This window comes from Henckelia pumila, chromosome 2 (assembly GCF_033568475.1).
Source record: "Henckelia pumila isolate YLH828 chromosome 2, ASM3356847v2, whole genome shotgun sequence".
NCBI lineage: Eukaryota > Viridiplantae > Streptophyta > Magnoliopsida > Lamiales > Gesneriaceae > Henckelia > Henckelia pumila.
In genome coordinates this window covers 128,294,425-128,315,131 of record NC_133121.1, presented here as the reverse complement: position 1 = coordinate 128,315,131, position 20,707 = coordinate 128,294,425, and the positions used below count along the sequence as shown (strand labels likewise).

The 20,707-nt window shown below is 34.2% G+C and overlaps 3 protein-coding genes across 3 annotated transcripts; 1 reads left to right on the top strand and 2 right to left on the bottom strand.

Annotated features, from left to right (window-relative positions):
- Positions 1 to 834: 834 nt before the first annotated feature.
- Positions 835 to 3,811, bottom strand: LOC140882948 (rhodanese-like domain-containing protein 4, chloroplastic). The gene is made up of 8 exons (XM_073289212.1): positions 2,944 to 3,811; positions 2,373 to 2,475; positions 2,194 to 2,268; positions 1,981 to 2,055; positions 1,833 to 1,907; positions 1,551 to 1,631; positions 1,209 to 1,421; positions 835 to 1,106 (listed from the first exon to the last, which is right to left on the bottom strand). Exons 1-8 carry the CDS (start codon positions 3,543 to 3,545, stop codon positions 1,059 to 1,061), a joined length of 1,272 nt encoding a protein of 423 aa, XP_073145313.1. The 5' UTR covers positions 3,546 to 3,811; the 3' UTR covers positions 835 to 1,058.
- Positions 3,812 to 4,826: 1,015 nt separating this feature from the next.
- LOC140882430 (protein WHAT'S THIS FACTOR 1 homolog, chloroplastic) lies at positions 4,827 to 7,066 on the top strand. Its single transcript, XM_073288429.1, has one exon. It carries the CDS (start codon positions 5,075 to 5,077, stop codon positions 6,683 to 6,685), a length of 1,611 nt encoding a protein of 536 aa, XP_073144530.1. The 5' UTR covers positions 4,827 to 5,074; the 3' UTR covers positions 6,686 to 7,066.
- Positions 7,067 to 11,496: 4,430 nt separating this feature from the next.
- LOC140878383 (uncharacterized) lies at positions 11,497 to 14,620 on the bottom strand. Its single transcript, XM_073281983.1, has 6 exons — positions 14,054 to 14,620; positions 13,465 to 13,962; positions 13,159 to 13,294; positions 13,007 to 13,017; positions 11,920 to 12,438; positions 11,497 to 11,643 (listed from the first exon to the last, which is right to left on the bottom strand). The coding sequence occupies exons 1-6, from the start codon at positions 14,618 to 14,620 to the stop codon at positions 11,497 to 11,499; spliced, it is 1,878 nt and encodes a 625-aa protein (XP_073138084.1).
- Between the last annotated feature and the right edge of the window lie 6,087 nt (positions 14,621 to 20,707).

Here is a 20,707-nt window from a genome sequence, read left to right as displayed (position 1 = left end):
AACGGGGGGACGAGTTCACTATATTTGAAATCGTTTTTAACTTAATAAAATTCTTCATAATTTAAGCTTCTAGTGTGTATGGAGAAGGTGTGAGAAGTTTTGAATTATAAATTAATTTTTTGCCTCTTAATTATTGAATATTTTGAAAGAATGATAAAGCTAAATTTAAAAACCTATTAAAATGACTAAAAGTAATGTTTCTAATGAGTTTAGCTATTATAATATAGTAAGGATGTCATAGATCAAACTAACTTAGTGTTTGGAAAAATTTATAGAAAGTACTTATCAGCTTTTTATTCACAAAATTTTGAAATTTTATGCCGGAAAAGCTGATAAGTGGCTCGTACAAGCTCCTCCAAACACTACCTAATTAGATAAATCGCACTTAATAAAAAAAAATTAACATATTCATTCGAAAAAGTTTGGACAGAAAAAATAGTCATAATAGAAAAAAATATTTGTGAGATAACCATGGTTCAAATTTTGTATTCTCACATTGTATAACTTACAATATTATGTTGGAAAAATAAATCTCACGAATTCTTTTGAATCTGCAACTTTCATCCACTCCGTTTTCCTTTTATAATGTATTCTATTTATTAACGAATTTTTTTTTAAAAATAAATAATGAAAATGTTGTCACGTGTTAAACTGTAGCACCGTTGATCAAGCAGTTATTAAAATCAACATTAATCAGTGGGATAAATTGAAAGAGATCCCAACTAGGAAATTTTCCCTTAAAGAATATGACTTGTACTACTTTTCCAATAATATCCCGATAGGTAATATGAATTCTAGAAGATGGTTGTTTTTTTAGAACAAAGTTGCGATTCGTAAACACGGAGACTGTAAAATTTTATTGCTGAAGAAAAAAACTCAACACCATTCAAGGAATTTTACAAACCTGAAATTTAGATATACTAGAAATGGCACACATTCTGGCAGTAACAAAATATACATTGTTTGTTAGCTCAAAACCTCTCGTGAAAGGGATAATATGTTCTAAAACTCCAAGAAATCTGACCACAAATAAGTATTTGTGCTTCTTCCGTTCTACTCTATGGCTGCGAAGGTATAGGCGAAGATGGAGGCTTGTAATCAGGATACTGCATATATCAACAAGAATAGTAAGAATAATAAGATATTGAAAATATAAACAACTGAAATAATTTCAAAGAACTGGTAAAGCATATTGTTTACTAACTAACATTAGGATAGGGTGAGAGTGGCCTCGAAGTGCCCGAAAGAGACTCATCTTCAGCTTCTGCTTGTGGGACAGAATTGACCTCTGGAGTTGCTTCTACTTTTGCTGGTGCACTGTTCCCCTCAAGCACGGGCTCAGCTGTCTGGACGGCACTTTCAACAGGAGCAGGCAGAGCCTTGCTATTCACAGACGAGGGTAGAAGGGCCTTCCCTATTTGCTGAAGGATTTTCAAATCAAAATTATGTAAGAAATTAGTCTCACAATGTGTATTTTTTAAGGTTTTTTTCAAAAATTCGGTGACGAATTGAACCTTCACTAACAAGGTCACATTCGCTATGGCAGGTACCTGTATGTCACCCACAAGTTCTTTTGGAGCGACTTTATTGTTCAAGATAGATTCAATTTGCTGTATAGTCTGCTTTCTATCCTGTCGATGCAAATGATCAAAACTTGTTTCAGTGTGACCGTATCAACGGTATGATATTTCAGCAACGTATGATGCTGTATTTGCTTGTCATTGATCAAGTTTTTAATAATCAGATAAATTCATAAGAACTAATATTCTAATATTAACATCGAAAACAAAAAATCCGCAAGAAGAATCAAGAAATCAAATAAAAAAACAGACCTCTGCAAAGAGGAGTTTCTTGCTTATAAACTGAATAAGAGCAGCAGAACCCAAAACTTGGAGAAGTACTTCCACCTGTACAATAAATTGAAAAGATAAGACAATAGTCCCCGAATATCACAAATATCAAACTCCATCGATGTCGAACCTCTGTAAAAGACAAAATCCCAATACCAGCTGCAGCCGCAACACCAAGAATTATAGGCAAAGCACCAGAGGCATCCTGCAAATATACTAATTATAGGCTTGGCATTTGCTTTGGATAAATTAAGAACATGGTACATTTGAACTTGAAGGGATCTTTAATTCTTACTTATTAACTAAAATGTATTCGGTAAAATAGTGCAAGACAAGACATTACCCCAACGCTGCCGGTCAAATCGCTGAGGTTGAGGCTCCACGTTTTACTTGGAACTATCCAAGGAAGGCCACTATTCTGCATTATTTTAATCATTTGTAAGTTAAGTTTCAAACAAGAGTCCCTGATTAATATTGATGAATTTTGTTTTATGAAATTTCAGAACAAAAGCAAGCAGGCACCGTCCATCCTCTCGATCCTTCTGCGCCATCTCTGATTGCATAAGCTGCTTTAAATCCATTTGCCGCAACCAACTCTGCCACAAGTTCAGAGTTTCCGTCGAGTCTGCTTCATCAAAATTCAAAAACATCAACTTTGGCCATTGCACTTGCAACTTTACATTACTTAAGCCCGAAACACCCGCAATGTGAAGGTATTTACAATTGTACAAAGTTGTTATTTTGGCAATAAAATTCCATTCTTCATCAATGATTTATGCAATGGCACAAATGATTTATCGATGAAGTGTCAATCACCATGAAATTACACCAACAAACAACGATGCCTACAAGTGGCAGCATACCATGAACTTTGTTGAGCCGTATCAAATATGAATTCTTTTGTTTATTCCAGTAGCTAATAGCTAGCCCTACTTGCGCAAGCTAGATCATCTCCCGATATCATAGTCCTATCTTTAAGAATTTAAATCCAGTATAACAAAGTATGACCAATTTCAGAAGAGTAAACAAAGGATTGAAAGTTGTGAACTATCAGATTTAAGAAATAAAACACGAAACAGGTGACAATTCTTACTTATCAAGAATAAACAATGTGGTGCTTTCGGGTTCTTTAAACTTCAAAGACAGCTTTTTCAAGAACCCTGACTTGTCTTCATCTTTATTATACACCACAGCCACCGGCTTCTTCTTGAAGCTCCGGATATCCGGGCTCCCCACTTGCTTAATATCCTGCGGTGCCCGTATATCAAGTAATTGAGCCTTATCATCCTCACCCAATCTCGCATAAGCAGTCTTCGCACTCTCCACTCCCCAATTCTTGGATTTGCTGAGCAGAGAAACCACCACGGGTAATGCAAGGAACACCGCTCCGCCCCCCACGATAAGGGGATTCTCCGTAACAAAACTGGTCACGCTACCAAGAACTCCACTGACATCAACATCGGGGGCCAATCTGCCCACGGATTGCTGTAGAGCTTCATCATATGTCAATGCTCTAGCAAAATCAGTACCCAAAGCCGAAGATAACAGTGCCAGACCCCCCGCCATACATCTTGAAACGGGAAAAGATTGATTCTTGGATGGGGAAACGATGGCTGGCGTCAGATTTTTTCTGGGCCCCGATCTTGTAGCAAGAACCGAAATTGGAGTCAAGCCAACTGCATTAAGGGCCTCCATTACACGATCCGAAACACTTATTTACAATCCTTTAAGCTCTAAGAACCATGAGAAGCATAACATACAACAGTAATAGCTGGTTTGAAGTTCTTGGCTTTTTTCTTTTTGTTACAGCTAGTCCGCTGTTTTTGGGGTTCATGTGCTGTGCAATGGGATATTTGGCAAGTGGCTGGTGATAGTGAGTCGGGGTAATAAGTTGGTGCAAACTAGAAGGGAACTTAGAGGTGTATACAAGTGATAGATGACACGTTCCACTGCGGGTAGATGGATTGGGGGGACTGTTTTGCGCTCCAATGATTGTGTGGCTGAGGATATTTTGAACTACAGAAGTCTGGAACATGTTTGGTAATAAAAATACAAAAATAAAAGAAAATAAATCTGAAATATGTTCAAGTACCTTCCTGCAATCCTGCCGCGTAGAACAGAAATGCAACCCTCTCTGGTTTTTGGTTCCTTGTATTTTTTTTTATCACATTAAATTCAACTTAGATGTGTGTTTTTTCCGATAATGATATGCTAGGGATTTTTTTTTTTTTAGACTAACGATATGCTAGTTTTAGAATAATGATATTTGTGATATAAGGTGGAAGCATGTTTAGATACACGTGAGTAGTTCGAACCTCATTTCGAGTTTGATTTAATCAAATTTGAGTACTTCAACTCTGAGTCGATATCTACTTTTTATTACTTCTGCTCAAATTGCTCGCGAGCTACACCAAAAATTATACATATATTTTTTTAGATATATAATTTAAGGGTGTTTTTGTCTATGTAAATATAAAATTGAAATTCTAAAATTATGCTACAAAACACTTCCGAGTTTTTAGAGCACAAGTTCGAGTAACTCGATTTTTTCATGAGTCGAAACTTCAAATTGAATACTCGACTGTGTATGAGTCAAACTCGAACTCACGAAATCGAGTAGCATGATACTCGAGTTCGACTTTTACTTGTTTGCACCTCAAGTCCTCAACTGTGATTTACCCATATATTTATTTTAGAGACCACGCATGCCAAATACAATTCACGTCATTGGATTTTCAAGTTGGGCTAAAAGTAGCCTAAAATTAATCGTGTTTGTCTTCAAAATACTTATCAAAATATTTAATATATATTGATGAATTATTTCGTTATTGAAACCATTAATTTCTCCAAAGACACCTAAATTGTTGTAGGAAACTTTGATGGCTAAGTTGTGGGCCGGAGCCAAGGTGAAGTTAAGAGTCGCATTTCCCTAAAAAAGAAGCGCCTTTTCCGATCTTATCTTTTCTTTTTTCTTTCACAAGAATACGTTACCCAGAAACACTTGGCACGAAGTAGAAACAAATATCTTGGAGAGGGTTTTGAGTTTTTAGGTAAACCCAGACGTCTCGAATTGCTTGTTCCTCGAGGTCAGTCACTTAATTTCGCGACTCCCATCAATCCCGTTTCCTTCTTATGGATTTATGCATGAATGGTAATTCTTAGTGTGTGTTCTGCTGTGTTATGATATATTTCCATTTGCTTCCACGAAGAAACTAGAGATTATAATGGAACCAAAGTTGTTGATTTCTACCCAGAGAGTTTCATCTTCAGTGGGTACTTTTCCATTTTTTCTTTCATATAAGTCATCACCGCTTCAAAAGCCCAAGTTCTGTTTTGATGGCCATTCATCATTATGTGCTAAACAGTCGGGGAAGACTCCGTTTCTGGGGAAAAAATTAGTCTTTCAGGAGAAGAATGGATTTTTGTGGAATACAAGGAGAGATCATTTGCCTTTTCCTGTAATAAGAGCAGGTGTTGTGAAGAGGAGGAAAGAGCTTCCCTTTGATAACGTGATTCAAAGGGACAAAAAGCTTAAATTAGTTTTGAAAATTAGGAAGATTTTGACGTCCCAGCCAGATAGAATTATGGCACTTCGTCATTTGGGTAGGTTTAGGAAAACTTTGGGACTAGAAAAAAGGAGGCGATTTATTTCTTTGTTGAAGAAGTTTCCTGCTGTGTTTGAGATTGTGGAAGAAGGGGCTTATTCCCTTAGGTTCAAGATGACACCCGAGGCGGAGAGGCTATACCTCGAGGAGATGAGGATTAGGAACGAAATGGAGGATTTGTTGGTTATTAAATTGAGGAAGTTGTTGATGATGTCGATTGACAAACGGGTTCTTTTGGAGAAGATTGCACATTTGAAAAATGATTTTGGGTTGCCTTTGGAATTTTGCGATACCATTTGTCAGCGGTATCCGCAGTATTTTAAGGTTGTTACAACTGGTCGAGGGCCAGCTCTTGAGTTGACTGATTGGGATCCTGAGCTTGCTGTATCTGCAGCAGAGCTAGCGGAAGACGAGAATAAGGAAAGAGAGATGGAAGAGAGAAATTTAATTATTGATAGAAGCCCAAAGTTCAATAGAGTGAAGCTACCTAGGGGGCTCAACCTTACCAAAGGTGAGATGAGAAGGATTAGTCAATTTAGAGACATGCCTTACATATCACCTTATTCTGAATTCTCAGGACTCAGGTCTGGTACGCTGGAGAAAGAAAAACATGCCTGTGGTGTTGTTCATGAGATCTTGAGTCTCACTGTTGAGAAGAGAACACTTGTCGATCATTTGACCCATTTTCGAGATGAGTTTAGATTCTCTCAGCAGCTCAGGGGGATGTTTATCAGGCATCCGGACATGTTTTACGTGTCTCTGAAAGGGGATAGAGACTCAGTGTTCCTACGCGAAGCGTACAAAGATTCCCATTTGATAGAAAAGGACAGATTGTTGCTCATCAAGGAGAAACTTCGTGCACTTGTTAATGTTCCAAGATTCCCGAGAAGAAATATTTCAAAGGCTGGTTCAGATCAAGCAGTAGGGACAGAACCTGAGGGTGGATCTGGTGAAGATGTCGAAGATGAATGGTCCGACATCGACGATTTAGCAATTGACGAGATTGATGATCTTGCTGATGGTGAGGATGAGGATGAGGATGAGGATTACGAGGATGATTGGAGTGATGTCGATGAATTGCCTCCAAAATTCAACAGTGAAGAAGATGATTCATCGTCGAGTTTTGAACGGAGCAAACCAAATGTTAAGCAAGTTAATGGCTCAAGGAAAAGTGATGAAAAAGATCTAATTCCATTGTCTCCAGATGGCAAACCAAGAGAACGTTGGTGAACTGAATTTATCATGGTTACATACCAAATGTCCTGGCGCTAGGCTATCAGCTCTTTATTCTACACCATTTGTGGTGGAGTTTATTCTTTAGAAGAATCAATTATAGGAGCTTGAATGTTTCTCAATGTGGATCTTTGTTGGGCATTTATATCTCAGAGACAACTCAAGAATAGATGAATATTTGCTTCTTGTTTTGGTCTTCTAAATTATCCTATGTTGCTTTCTACATGTTTTGTCATGAAATGTAAAGCAACGCTTTCCTGTTCTTGTCATATGCATTTTGATATCATCCACCTTATTCCTCCTGTATCTCTCTCTTCCAGTGTGATAGGTATTGATTATTATAGGATAAATGCGAGGTTCTCTAGTCTCTAAAGAATACTGTGTTAAAAACGGCAGATTATCCAGCATGACAATGCCATGGAAGTTTCAAAAAGAAGCATGCAGCTTGGATATTGTATTCTAATCAGGTATCTACTTAGTCTATGCTAAGCGAATTCGATCGCCGAGTTGGTGTTCAAAACATGTCCAGGTGAAGTTCAAGGAAATTTGACCACCTCACCAATAGTAGAACCTTTATTGGAAATTTGGAAGAGAGATGACATCATGAGTTAGATGTCTTTGGAGGACTTCAATTGACCAGGCAATGGGGAAGAAAAAAGGGTCATGTTGGTCCTAAAGTTCTATCTGCATTCTGTTTAGTTAAGTAACTAGTTAAACTTGGTTATTGGTCCGTTTAACTTGTAATTTTTGGCTATTTGGTCCTATTTTTACCAAATTATCGTCTAATATAACGCAAATTGATGATTATGCCATAAAATCTTATGGCATGACAACAAACTTGGGGTATTTTCAATTTGAAAGAAAATAATCCTCGTGAAATGTAACTTAAAATGATACCTATCAAATCAAAATTATAAAAAAAAATATTTTGAAAAAAAAATTAAAATAGGATGACAGCATCTTTGCTCCACCGGATGTTTTTCATCCAATGGATCTTGGCCCTTCAGTGGGCCCCATGTCCCATGAAGGGCAGATGCACCCGATGTAGTGTAGCATAGAAGCTGCCAGTCTTCATATTGTTTTGTCATATAATCGGATTTACAACCTAATCGACCATTTTCGGCTGAATTGGGAACTTCAGTAAAAATAATTTCAAAATGCAAAACTCAAAAGTAAAATGTTAGTCGATCAATATCTAAATTTTTTATTAATTAAAAAAAAACATGTAAAGTTAGAAGATGAAAATGACTTTTCTTCGGTATCATGTCCTTTCCACCCTTTTTTTTAAAATTTTTTTTTCTCATTCTCTCTTTTTTTGTACTTTTTTCTCGTAAACAATTCAACCACTATTTGTTGCAAAGCTGATACAATGATTTTTTGAAACATCATATCGTCATTCTTTGTATTTTATTTAAGCACAGGGTTATTGTAAAGCTGATATCATTTTCACATGAAATTATGCATTGGACATCATGAAAATTTACATATAATAAGATTGATTTTGATCAACTCGGGATGGAACAAATCTATCTATGTGGTAGATGGGTTTGTCTATGCAGTGCTCATGTACTACCTTCAACGACTCAATTTTTTTACATTTGATAGACGGTTGAGATTTCGTGAAACAAAGGTCCTCGGTGACACGTCTCACCAATAATTCAATACTAAATATGTTTAGCAAGGGTTTAATCTCTTTCCGTCAAAAAAAAAAAAAAAATTATAGGTGGGGACCTCTAAACTAAAAGTGGGTGAGATGGCTTTATTTTCTTAACGTGAAAGTTTCGATGAAATATAAAAAGGTTTTAGTGATTTTTAGATTTAGAGTCCGTTTGGATTTTGTAGAGATTTTTTAAAATAAGTTATTTTTTAAGCTATAATTTTTGGCTTTTGGAAAAGCTTTTTTTTGACTTAAAAAACACTGATTTTGTAGATATTTTTTTAAAATAAGTGATTTTTTAAGCTATAATTTTTGGCTTTTGGAAAAGCTCTTTTTTGACTTAAAAAAATGTTTTTTAAGCACTTATTTGGTCATTCAAACACCATATTAACTGAAAAAGCACTAAAAAAAGTGCTTTTCTGGTCCGACTTTTGTAACCAAACGAGGTCTTAATATAAGAAGAAGACTTGAATATATAATTTTTTTTGAAAATAATTAAGTTTCATTTTTCTGTGATGTAGCAATTGGCATTTTAGACACGTTATCTGAAGATATTAAAGTCTCCTGTTAACGCAAATGGCAAAATCCTCTCCTCGAAGGAAAAAAAGTAAATAAAAAAAAAAAGAAGAAGGTAAAATCTTTTTATAATTTTTAATTAATACTTGAAATCACTTGAGAAATAAGTTTGGTAAAATTATAGGCTCCGTTTGGACAAATGTTTATAAAATGTTTTCATAAAAAAAAAAAATTTAAATTTTTTTAAAATGTTTTAAAAATAAATATGTTTTTGAAAAACTATTCTATAAAAAATATTTTAACATTTCAAAAGTAACGGGTTCATTCTTTCATTAATTCTATAGTTTCATTTATGCAAAATGCATAGATGATGCAAATTGTTTCCATATTGTCATTATGTTTGGACAAAAATATTTCAAAAAAAGTAGTTCAACTGGCAACTTTGCATTTGCACCAGGACAAAGTCAAGTAAATGAAGCTCTTGAGGTTAATGTAAATACCTCTTTAGATTTTGATGATGATGAGGAAGTGCACTTGACTACAAATTCTTTTGCTAAGAGGCCTATTTTAGATACATCTAGTAGCACAAAGCAAGAAGGATCAAGAGGTTAAAAAAAAAAAAGCAAGGAAGATTTTATACAAAGAAGACCTTTATCTAGAAGTTGCTACTCAAGCTTGTTTTGCTAAGGCTAACAAATATAATACTCAGATAACCCCAGTAGTTGATGAGTACTCTATTGAAAAATGCATGGATGCATTACGTGAGTTGGAAGATGATATTGGTGATGAAAACTTGTTTATGAAGTCAACTAAGTCATTCCTTGATCCTACATGACGATCGCTTTTTATGAAGATGGCTCGAAGACATAAATTAGCTTGGATTAGAAGTCTTTAGATTTTATTATAGTTTATGAAGTTATGATATTTTTTTATATTGATAGAGATGAACATAGGAAGTTACTCTTTGCTAAATTTTTATTTAAATTAAATTTGGACATATATGATATATAATTTTTATTTTGTTGCGTTTTTATTTAAAATTTATTATTTTTTTGTTATGAGTGTTGATATATGGTTATATGAATTTCTTATTTGTCAATGTTAATTATTGTGAACTAAATGTGTAGATAAAATACATGGCAGATACTTCACACATAGGTTATTATTCCTCATTCGATGATGAGATTGAGAAATGGATGTTATATCAACTAGTGCATGGCTCGTAAAAGAAAACTGTGGATGATAGATAGAATACCATGTAGGACATCAATGCTTACCGGGAATGATTATACGAGAGAAACATTGACCGAGCATTGTGTTCAAATTTTAGAAAATTGTCGGATCACAGTGGATAATTGTTAATATGAAATGGAGAAGAAAAACTGTATATTGAGCTACTTTGATTTGTACAGAAATAGTACATATTTATATAGACGCTTACCAACTAACTTGCTTAGCTAACTCATTTAACTAAAATAATAGAAGCGTGAATACGACTTTGTCAACTTTGCTTATATTCAACAGACCCCCTGCAAGCTTGATATAGGTTACGTATACCAAGCTTGGACAACAAAAACGAAAATTTTTCATGACCCAAAGCTTTGGTGAAAAGATCAGCAGGTTGAAGAGAAGTAGAAATATGTAGTGTCTTGATGAAGCCTGTTGTAATCTTCTCCCGCACCAAGTGACAATCTATCTTAATGTGTTTAGTTCGCTCGTGATACATAGGATTAGTAGCAATGTGAAGAGCAGCTTGGTTATCACAATGCAAAAACGCAGGGCCAGAAAACTGTACACCCATATCAGATAAAAGTCCAGTAATCCAAGTAAGTTCACAAGTAGTGGAAGCCATAGCTCGGTATTCAGCTTCGGCCGAAGAGCGAGATATGGTATTCTGTTTCTTTGTGCGCCAAGAGAGGAGAGAATCACCAAGTTTAATACAAAAACCCGTAAGAGAACGACGAGTCATAGGACATGACGCCCAATCAGAATCACAATATCCAGAAAGTTGGAGTGAGTTTCGAGCAGGGAAAAATATGCCAAGTCCAGGAGAACCTTTGATGTACCTAACCACTCGAATTGCAGCTTTCATGTGAGATTCCTTTGGAGCATGCATAAACTGACTTAAATGTTGAACAACATAACAAAGATCAGGACGAGTGACAATAAGATAGATAAGACGACCAATCAATCGGCAAAATTTATCCGGATCAGAAAGCAGAGGATCAGATGACTCTTTAGAATGATCCTGATGGAGATGAAGATCAAAATCATGACTGGTCAGTTTACTGTGTTGTTTCATAGGGGTATTAAAAGGTTTAGCACCCGAGAGGTCAAGATCAGTGACTAACTCAAGAGCATATTTCCGTTGATTAAGATATATCCCTTCTTTGGAACGAGCTATTTCAATTCCCAAAAAATATCGCAATGGACCCATATCTCGAATGCGTAATTTAGAATTCAAAAAAGACTTGAGCATGGTGATGGCATTCATATCACTTCCAGTGATGATAATATCGTCAACATAGACGATTAAAAGAGTTATATGTGACTTAGAATTGCAGACAAACAAGGAATGATCATGCTGGGATTGAGTATAGCCAGCAGCACGCATCACACTAGCAAACTTAAAATGTCATTGACGAGATGCCTGTTTAAGACCATATATGGACTTGCGCAGTTTACAAACCAAGTTGGAATCACTGATTTTGTATCCTTGAGGAAGACTCATGTAAATGTCTTTATCTAAGTCCCCTTGGAGAAAAGCATTGGCAACATCAAGCTGAAATAAAGGCCAGTTATGCATAGCAGCCAATGTAAGAATACAACGAATGGTAACGATCTTGGCAGTGGGAGAAAAAGTATCATGAAAGTCGATACCAAATTGTTGCGTATAGCCCTTGGCAACCAAGCGAGCTTTGAATCTATCCACTGTCCCATCTGCTAGGAATTTAATTTTGTAAATCCAACGACATCCAATAGGTTTAACATTGGGAGGTAATTCCACCACATCTCATGTATGGTTAGATTCCAAAGCTTCAAGTTCTAGATCCATTGCCTGCTGCCATCTAGGATCAGAAATTGCTTCATGATAAAATCGGGGTTCATGAACGGAAGAAATCTTGGCTAAAAAACTTTGATAAGGAGCAGAACAAAAAGAATACTGAATGTGATTAGAAATGGGATAGGAACAAGAAAGGTTTGTGGTAGAAGATAAGATGGGGCAAAAATAATTAGTAGTCCAATTAGGTGGTTTAGACATTCTGGATGATCGACGCAACTGAGGAGCTGATTGTATAGGTGGAGAAACATGAATAATCGGATCTGGAGGCTCAAGAGTAGAAGGAGATTGATCAGGAATCAAATCATAGGAATCAATAATAGGAGAAGACTTTGGAAAGATAGGAGAATCAAAAGCAGCAGTGGCAAAAGGAAATGACTTCTCATGAAACACAATATCACGGGAAACATAAAATTTTTGTGTTTGAATATCCATGAACCCCCTAACCTTTTTGCACATTGGAATAACCGAGAAAAACACAAGCCTGTGCTCGTGGAGAAAATTTGTGGGGAACAACTAATGAGGTAATGTAACAGAGACAACCAAAAATTCTGAGATGATCAAATGAAGGTGGCTTATTAAAGAGTGATTCAAAAGGTGTTTTATTATGGAGAAGTGGAGTTGGAGTACGATTGATAACATAGACGGCTGTTAAGACACAATCACCCCAAAATTTCAAAGGAAGAGAAGATTGAAATCTTAAAGATCTAGCAATTTCCAAAATATGTCTATGTTTCCGTTCAACAACACCATTTTGTTGTGGAGTATAGAGACAAGAACTTTGGTGAATTATGCCAAGTGAAGAAAACAGATCAGTACATTCATGTTTAAAGAAATCAGATGCATTATCAGTACGAATGATCTGAATCTTGGAGTGGAATTGTGTTTGAACCATAACAGAAAAAAACTAAAGAATTCGAAGGATGTCCAACTTGGATTGCATAAGATAAGTCCAAGTTGCACGAGAGAAATAATCAACAATGGTTAAAAAATAACGTTCTCCATTATAGGTAGGAACACGAAATGGTCCCCGTATGTCCATATGTACTAGGGCAAAAACCTGTAAAGCCCGAGACATACTAACCTTAGGAAACACTGAACGTGTTTGTTTAGATAAGAGGCAAACAGAACAAGAGTGTAAAGATTCTTTATTATCAATAAAAGACAACATATACATTCGAGACAAGGACATATGTCCTAAACGTTTATGCCAGATATCAGTATTAATTGAAGTACAGGAAATAGGAACATGAGACTGTAAAGAAAAAGTGTTGCTAACTGTAAACCAAGAAGATGGAGGTAGAAAACATTTGAGGTAGTATAGACCATGAGACTCCTCACCAATCCCCATAATCTTCCCACTCTTGCGGTCCTGAAATAGACACAAATGAGAAAGAAAGATGAGAACACAGTCAAGGGATTTGGAAAATTTTGAAATAGAGAGGAGATTAAAATGAAAATGAGGAATATAGAGGACGTTATGGATAACAAATTGTTCAGATAGTTGGATGGATCCTACACTATGGATATGAACCCGATCACCATTTGGCAACCTAACTGAACTAGATGGTTTAGGTAAGGATTTGACACAAAGAAGAATGAAAAATCACTAGTCATGTGCTCATTAGCCCCTGTATCAAGTATCCAAGGAGCATTGCCAAAGGTAGAAAAACAACCTGCCACATTAGCAATGGGAGCATCTGAAGATTTCAAAGAAGTATTCTCAAGCATCTTCATGATTTCAGCATATTGAGCAGGAGTAAAAATGGAAGTCTCCCTTGTAGAAAGTGTATCAGTAGTGTCTTCAACAATATTCACTTCAGCTGGATTCTTTCTGTCCTTATGAGAAAACCTGTATGGTTTCTTGGAAGCATGTTTAAAATTCTGCGGATTATGAAGTTTATGACCTGGAGGATAACCAAAAAGCTTATAACAAAAGGCTTTAGTGTGACCAGGACCATGGCAATGATCACAACAAAATTCAGTCCTCTTCGAATCAGTTGCCTTATGTTGTGTAGAGTAAAAAACAGATGGAGAAGCCTCCACAGCAAGCAAAGAGCGATTGGCAAATCAACGAATAAGCCTGGCTAATACTAGGTAGAGGCACCATCATCAGAATTTGACTTCGCACATGCATGAAACTATCATTAAGGCCCATCAAAAACTGTAGGAGCTTCAAGTGTTGATCGTGTTCTATATACTTGCGAGCAGTAGGACATTCACAAGAAGGCAATGCGACCAAAGATCCAAATTCATCCCAAAGTTGTTTAAGACGACAAAAATACACAGAGATAGTGTTGTTTCCTTGAGTTAAACGACCTATATCTCTGTGAATGGAAAAAATGCGAGATCCATTAACCTTATCAAATTGTTCCTTCAAATCTGCCCAAACCGTAGCTGCCTCAGTAGAATAGACTATGCCCCCAAAAATTTCCTTAGAAACAGTAGTCATAATCCAAGATAAATCCAAGGCATTACAACGCTCCCATTGTGCAAGAGAAAGAGTTCCCGGAGCTGGTCGAGAACATGTTCCATCGATGAAAGAAATTTTATTCTTCGCACGTAAAGCAATGAGCATGGCACGACTCCAGACACCGTAATTATCAACTCCAAGCAACTGCTCATTGATTATGTTCATACCTGGAGTATCAGATGGATGAATGAACAATGGATCATTAGAATTCGAATACCCAGCCATGGCGATCTAGTAATCGGTGATGGAAAACAGAGATCTAGCAATCGAAAGCATAAAGCAAACAATTCAGAATCGAAAATCTTCAACAGATCCACCAACGAAGCAGTACAAGATTGAAGAAGAATCGAAGAGAAGCTTCGAAAAAAAATGCCCAAAATCGCCAAAATCCTAAAGCTTTGATACCATGTTAATATGAAATGGAGAAGAAAAACTGTATATTGAGCTACTTTGATTTGTATAGAAATAGTACATATTTATACAGATGCTTACCAACTAACTTGCTTAGCTAACTCATTTAACTAACATAATAGAAGCATGAATACGACTTTGTCAACTTTGCTTATATTCAACAATAATTTTAGAAGACTTTGTAACATATACTTAAAAAAGGACATCATATATCAGAGCATCATCAACGACAAGTATCAATTGAGGAGGCTCTTGCCATGTTCTTAACATTGACTGGTACAGAAGGTCATATACGCATAGTTGCAGAGAGATTTCGACATTCAACTGAAATCGTCGATCATAATATTACTTTGATTCCTGAAGCTTTTGTTCGCTTTGCTCCAAATATTATTTCCCCTCGGAATGAGCATGTGACACAATCTAGGATAAGAGATAGCTCAAAGTTTTACCCATGGTTTAAGGTATCAATTTTTTTATGCATTTTATGAAATAAAACATTAGTATCGCATTATAAATATAATTTTTTAGGATGGTATTAGAGCTATAGACGGTACACATGTGCCTGCATTCGTACCAACAGCTTATCAAGATGCATTTTGAAATAGAAAAGAGAACATCACTCAAAATGTATTGGTTGCATGCCACTATGATATGAGATTTATATTTCTTAATGCTAGAGGGAAGGCAGTGCACACGATTCTAGAATCTTACAAAGTGCACTAAGTCGTTAAGGTGTGTATTTTCCAATGTCTTCTTTAGGTAAACACTACGTGGTTGACTCGACATACATAAATATGCCAGGATTTATGGCTCCATTTCGTGATGTTCTCTATCACATGCAAGACTTTACTGGTCGTGGTTGTGCTCCAAGAACTCTTGAAGAATATTTCAATCACATTCATTCTTCTTTACGAAATGTGATTGAAAGAACTAAGTTTTGGATGTTTGAAGCGTCGTTTTGCCTTCCTTAAGGGACCCATTAATAATTATAGTTTAAAGAACCAGACATACTCTGTGGTTGCTTGTTGTGTGTGCATAATTTTATTAAAAAAGTTCAATTGGAAGATGATATTATTCGTGAGTTTGCAAAAGAAGATTTACGAGTGGATCAAGAAGGCGGAAATGAATTAGGAAATCATGGAAATCAAATGAGATTATAAGAAATTGACATATCAGATGGAGCCATCTTCAATGAAATAATCGTCGAAGTACTATAACAACTAAAATGTGGAATGCATAAAAAAATCATTAACTTAATTTTTTTCCTTTTGCTTTCAACATTTTAATTGAAAATTTTATGTTTAAAATTGTATACGTTTAATGCACTTATAAATTATGTTTTTTTTCCTTTCAACATTAGATTAAAATTTGTATGTTTTAAAATATATATGTAGAATCAAAACAATAAATTCGATACTAAACCAAAGCTCAACCGAATCACCAAAAACACAACAATTATATGGAAACTCTTAAGAACAATAAAGAACACATTCAATTACGTGATTCAGCCATTTGCATGACCTACATCCACAGAGGAACCCCAAAAAAGTTTATTGAATCACCACTGAAAGTTTTACAATGCAAGTGTTCAGAATTGAACCAAGAATACAACAAGATCTTAACAATCTTGGCTCATATTCCTGCTTTCTCCTTTTTGCCTTGTATTCCCCTTCCTCTCAGTCTTGATTGTAATCGCTTGTATATCTTCAATCTCTCGTGTAACCGAGAGTGAAGATTTCCCAACTTCATATATAATCCCCACCTTTTTTTTCCAGCTAATTCAATGGATCGGTTGACAAGCCAACTGCTTTAACGGATTCTTGAACTGCTCTTTGAGCCTGAGTCTATCCGGTCCAATTAGTAGGTGATATGGCCATCACACATCAATGGAAGTCCACACAAAAGATTGGAGACATAGTTCAAGCCCAACAATATACATTTAATTGTGTGCTAAATGAGAAAAATAAAATAAAAAATAAAATTAATCATAAGAATATAGAAAGAAAAATAAAAGATAAATAAAACAATTTCAATCGCAAACAAGAAAAAAACTAGGAGAAAGAAAATTATTATTAAAAAATTTATAAAGTTGTCTAAACATATTCTTATTTATTTTAAAATTTAAAATTATTTTTATAAAATAAGTATCCAAACACATATTTATTCCAAAAACAACTTTGAAAATATTTTATAAATTTTTTTAAAAAAATAGTTTTATAAAAATGTTTTCGAAGTTGTTGTCCAAACGGAGCCTTAATTTTGGGATCTTTGCATAACTATTTAAAGGAAAAAATTATTTTTTTAGTCCTGTATGTTTGTCACTTTGCGATTTTGGTCCTTTATATTTTCAGATTTCAGTTTTAGTCCGCTATCTTTATTTTTTGGAAATTTTAGTATTTTTTCTGATGTGGCGCTGATGTGGAGCTGACGTGTATAGTTCCACATAAGCATTTTGGAATAAAAAGAACTGAAACTGCCAAAAATCGAAATGTGCAGGACTAAAACTGAAATATGAAAACATAGAAAAACGAAACCACAAAGTGATAAACATAAAGGACCAAAATTGCAGTTTACCCCTATTTAAAGTGTTGGTCGCATAAAATTGTGGACATGGGGTAAATGTCAATTCATTGCACATATTTTTCGGGGATAAATGTTATAACATTATTTTAAGTTTGTTTATTTTGTATTTTGATCATATATATTAGGTTATGTTATAGCAAGCTTTTGCTCATTTTTACATTATCAAAATAAAAAATTGAATATTTAAAAGAAAAAACAAAAAATAGGCGTTTTATAGACTAGTTTCACAACTTCTTTTATTATTTGATCTACAGTGGAACGGTCTCATGAATTTGTATTTTGTGAGACGGGTTGATCTGACCTTTATTTAAAAATAATATTTTTGAGATAGAAAGTAATGCATATCCGTAAGATCGTATCTTAAGAGTTTTATCTTCCATTATTTTTTTCGCCTAGGTCTCAAATTCAAGTTAAAAATGAAGGGAAGTCGATTCATCTATCTTTATATAAGAATATTTTAAAAGTTTTAAAATAACGAATAATATTTTTTAAGTATGATTTTGATGAGATTCAATATTTTTACATTATCTAACGTCTGATTTGTTACATTAATTTGAGTTTAAACAAATTGTTATGTTATTCTTCATCACGAGTCAAATAGTACCTTATATTATTTACGCGTTTGTCCGCCCCATAATATATATATATATATATATATATATATATATATATCATCTATTGTACCGGTCAACTCATCTATTGTACATGGTGTGCATGAAGTTGATATATAGTGTTGGGCACCATAAAAGAACTTTATATATATATATATAGAGTTTCTTTCAAGTGCCCACCTATCATGCCCACCAATGATGTGACACTATTCTATTGGACCACATCTTTATCACATCCAATAGAATAGTGTCACATCATTGGTGGGCATGGTAGTGGGCATGATAGGTGGGCACTTGAAAGAAACTATATATATATAGAGTTTTTTTCAAGTGCCCACCTATCATGCCCACCAATGATGTGGAATAGTGACACATCATTGGTGGGCATGGTGATGGGCATAGTAGGTGGGCACTTGAAAGAAACTCATATATATATATATATATATATATATATATATTGATTAATATATATATATATAACTATTTGATTGCATGTGTATATTAATCAATTAATCACTTTATATATCTTGATTCACTATCTCCTCTTGTTTTTTTCTACTTGCCTCTTCCATAAAGGTGTACGGAGATTAATAAACCAATGGCATGGCTTCGAACAAATCTTTTGTTTTTACTTTATCATTGTCAAAAGAAGATCAATAAGTTACATACATACTTGATACTTCCACGGAAAATGTATCATTTCTTTAATTAACATTATATGGTTAAATTTGTCAATATTAATTCTAAAGTGTTGCCATCTTTTTTTATTAAAATATATATACAGGTGCGGGACCTCAAGGTCTATAAATTAAAAAGGCGAAGAACCCAAACAAATTAAAGAAGATCAGCAACGTCTTTTAATCGCTTTATTATATATTACCTGTGTTAGTGTTGAAACTATTTGCTATGGGTAAAAATTCCGGGAAAAAATAAATAAGTCGTGATTTAATGATATTAGAGTGTTTGGAAAAACATAATGATTTTGTAGAAGTGATCAAAGTTACATAATAATTTATGAATAAATAGAGAAAAATGAGAAAAAAAATGTTTGAAAACAAAAGTGAAAAATTAAATTAAATCAAAAGTGTACACATGTGTAGTGTTTGATAAATAAATTATTTTAGTATTAATTTTTTTTTACTAAAATCATTTTTGGAAAATCAAAATCAACATATGACTAACTTTGGATAATTAAATTAAGCAAAAACTAACTCAGAATATGATCGGTTTAAGAAATTAAATATTACACCAAACCAATTTTGTTTTTTTTAATCCAAAAACCAAGAATCACCTTTTTCAATGATTGCATACACAACAATAATTTTTTTACAAAGTTTATATTGTTATGTGTTCCACTTATAAGAATTCCATTAATTTAATTTCGCGTCGATTCCACAGCAGAACCTAAAAAAAACAGTATAAGTTTACCTTATTATTTATTATTTTATGTACACGGGAATTAATTCTCTTTTATATTAATAATGCTGAATGCATGCCACCAACCCCTATGCATTAATATTAATTAATCTATTCGGGGTCATCTGTAGCTTTCAGCATATATCAAAAGGCCAAACTGTGCATGAGACGCGGTGCCACTGAAGTGTATATCTACAGAACCATCACTCAACTGCAATATTTATTCTTTTACATTTTAAATTCAATTTATAGCAAGAATCCCTTCATATATATATATATATATATATATATATATATATATATATATATATATATATACTTTGCATGCATTAAGTGTGGATTTTGCAAAGTAATATATTTGGTGCATAGTGCACTACGATCCAATATACATGTTTACGCGGTCAGGATATGTATGTATGAGACGAATATCTCGATCGTTGTAACAGCTTAGTACGTAGAATATTCGAGATGGGTTGAAATGTACGTGAAGATAACAAAATTATCGAAAGGAATCAAATGTGGGAAATAATTGATTGGGTAAGATGCTATATTCTTGGTTTTGGATGGGTTGACTTTTGTCTTTGAGGGGCCCTGTATGTTTGTATCTGTCTGTTCGAGCTGGAAGTTAATTAGTAGATACAAGAAAAAGACTTTCTTTTATGTTCGATGCATTTGATTCAATTCGAATCACTAAATTCTTATTCTAGCTTATCTATATAAACTTCGAGGCTTCGAGCTTCCACGAAAATTATGAAGTATATATGAGGCATTTGGAGAAATCGTTTTAGTTTGACCTCTCATAAGAAATTTATTTTCAGTTTTGCCTCAATATCATATTTAATATGTAGCTAGAGATTACATAGGCTTATAATTTATAAGTAATTTCAACCTCGGTCGCTAACATTTTTCTAAGTTTTTTTCTCTCAACGCTTACACATATGAATATGATCGATAGGCCATTTCTTGATTTATTTACTCATGAATTTAGAGGTAGAAAATCATAATTAATTAAGTCTAATATTTTAAAAATATTATTTTCCTACAAACTAAAACAATTATTTAAGAAATTAATGCGTATTATATATGAAGAAACCATATTCAATTATTGTGTTATATGCACGCAATGCGTGAAAAAGTGATCTTGCAATTTCAAGTAGTAAGATATGGAGGAAAAAAGTGAAAATATTTTTTTGTTTTATTAACTTGTTCATTTTTTATTTTGGTCTATTAACTTTTCAAATTTTGGTTTTAGTATATTAACTTTTAGTATTCGGGTATTTTGGTCCAACTG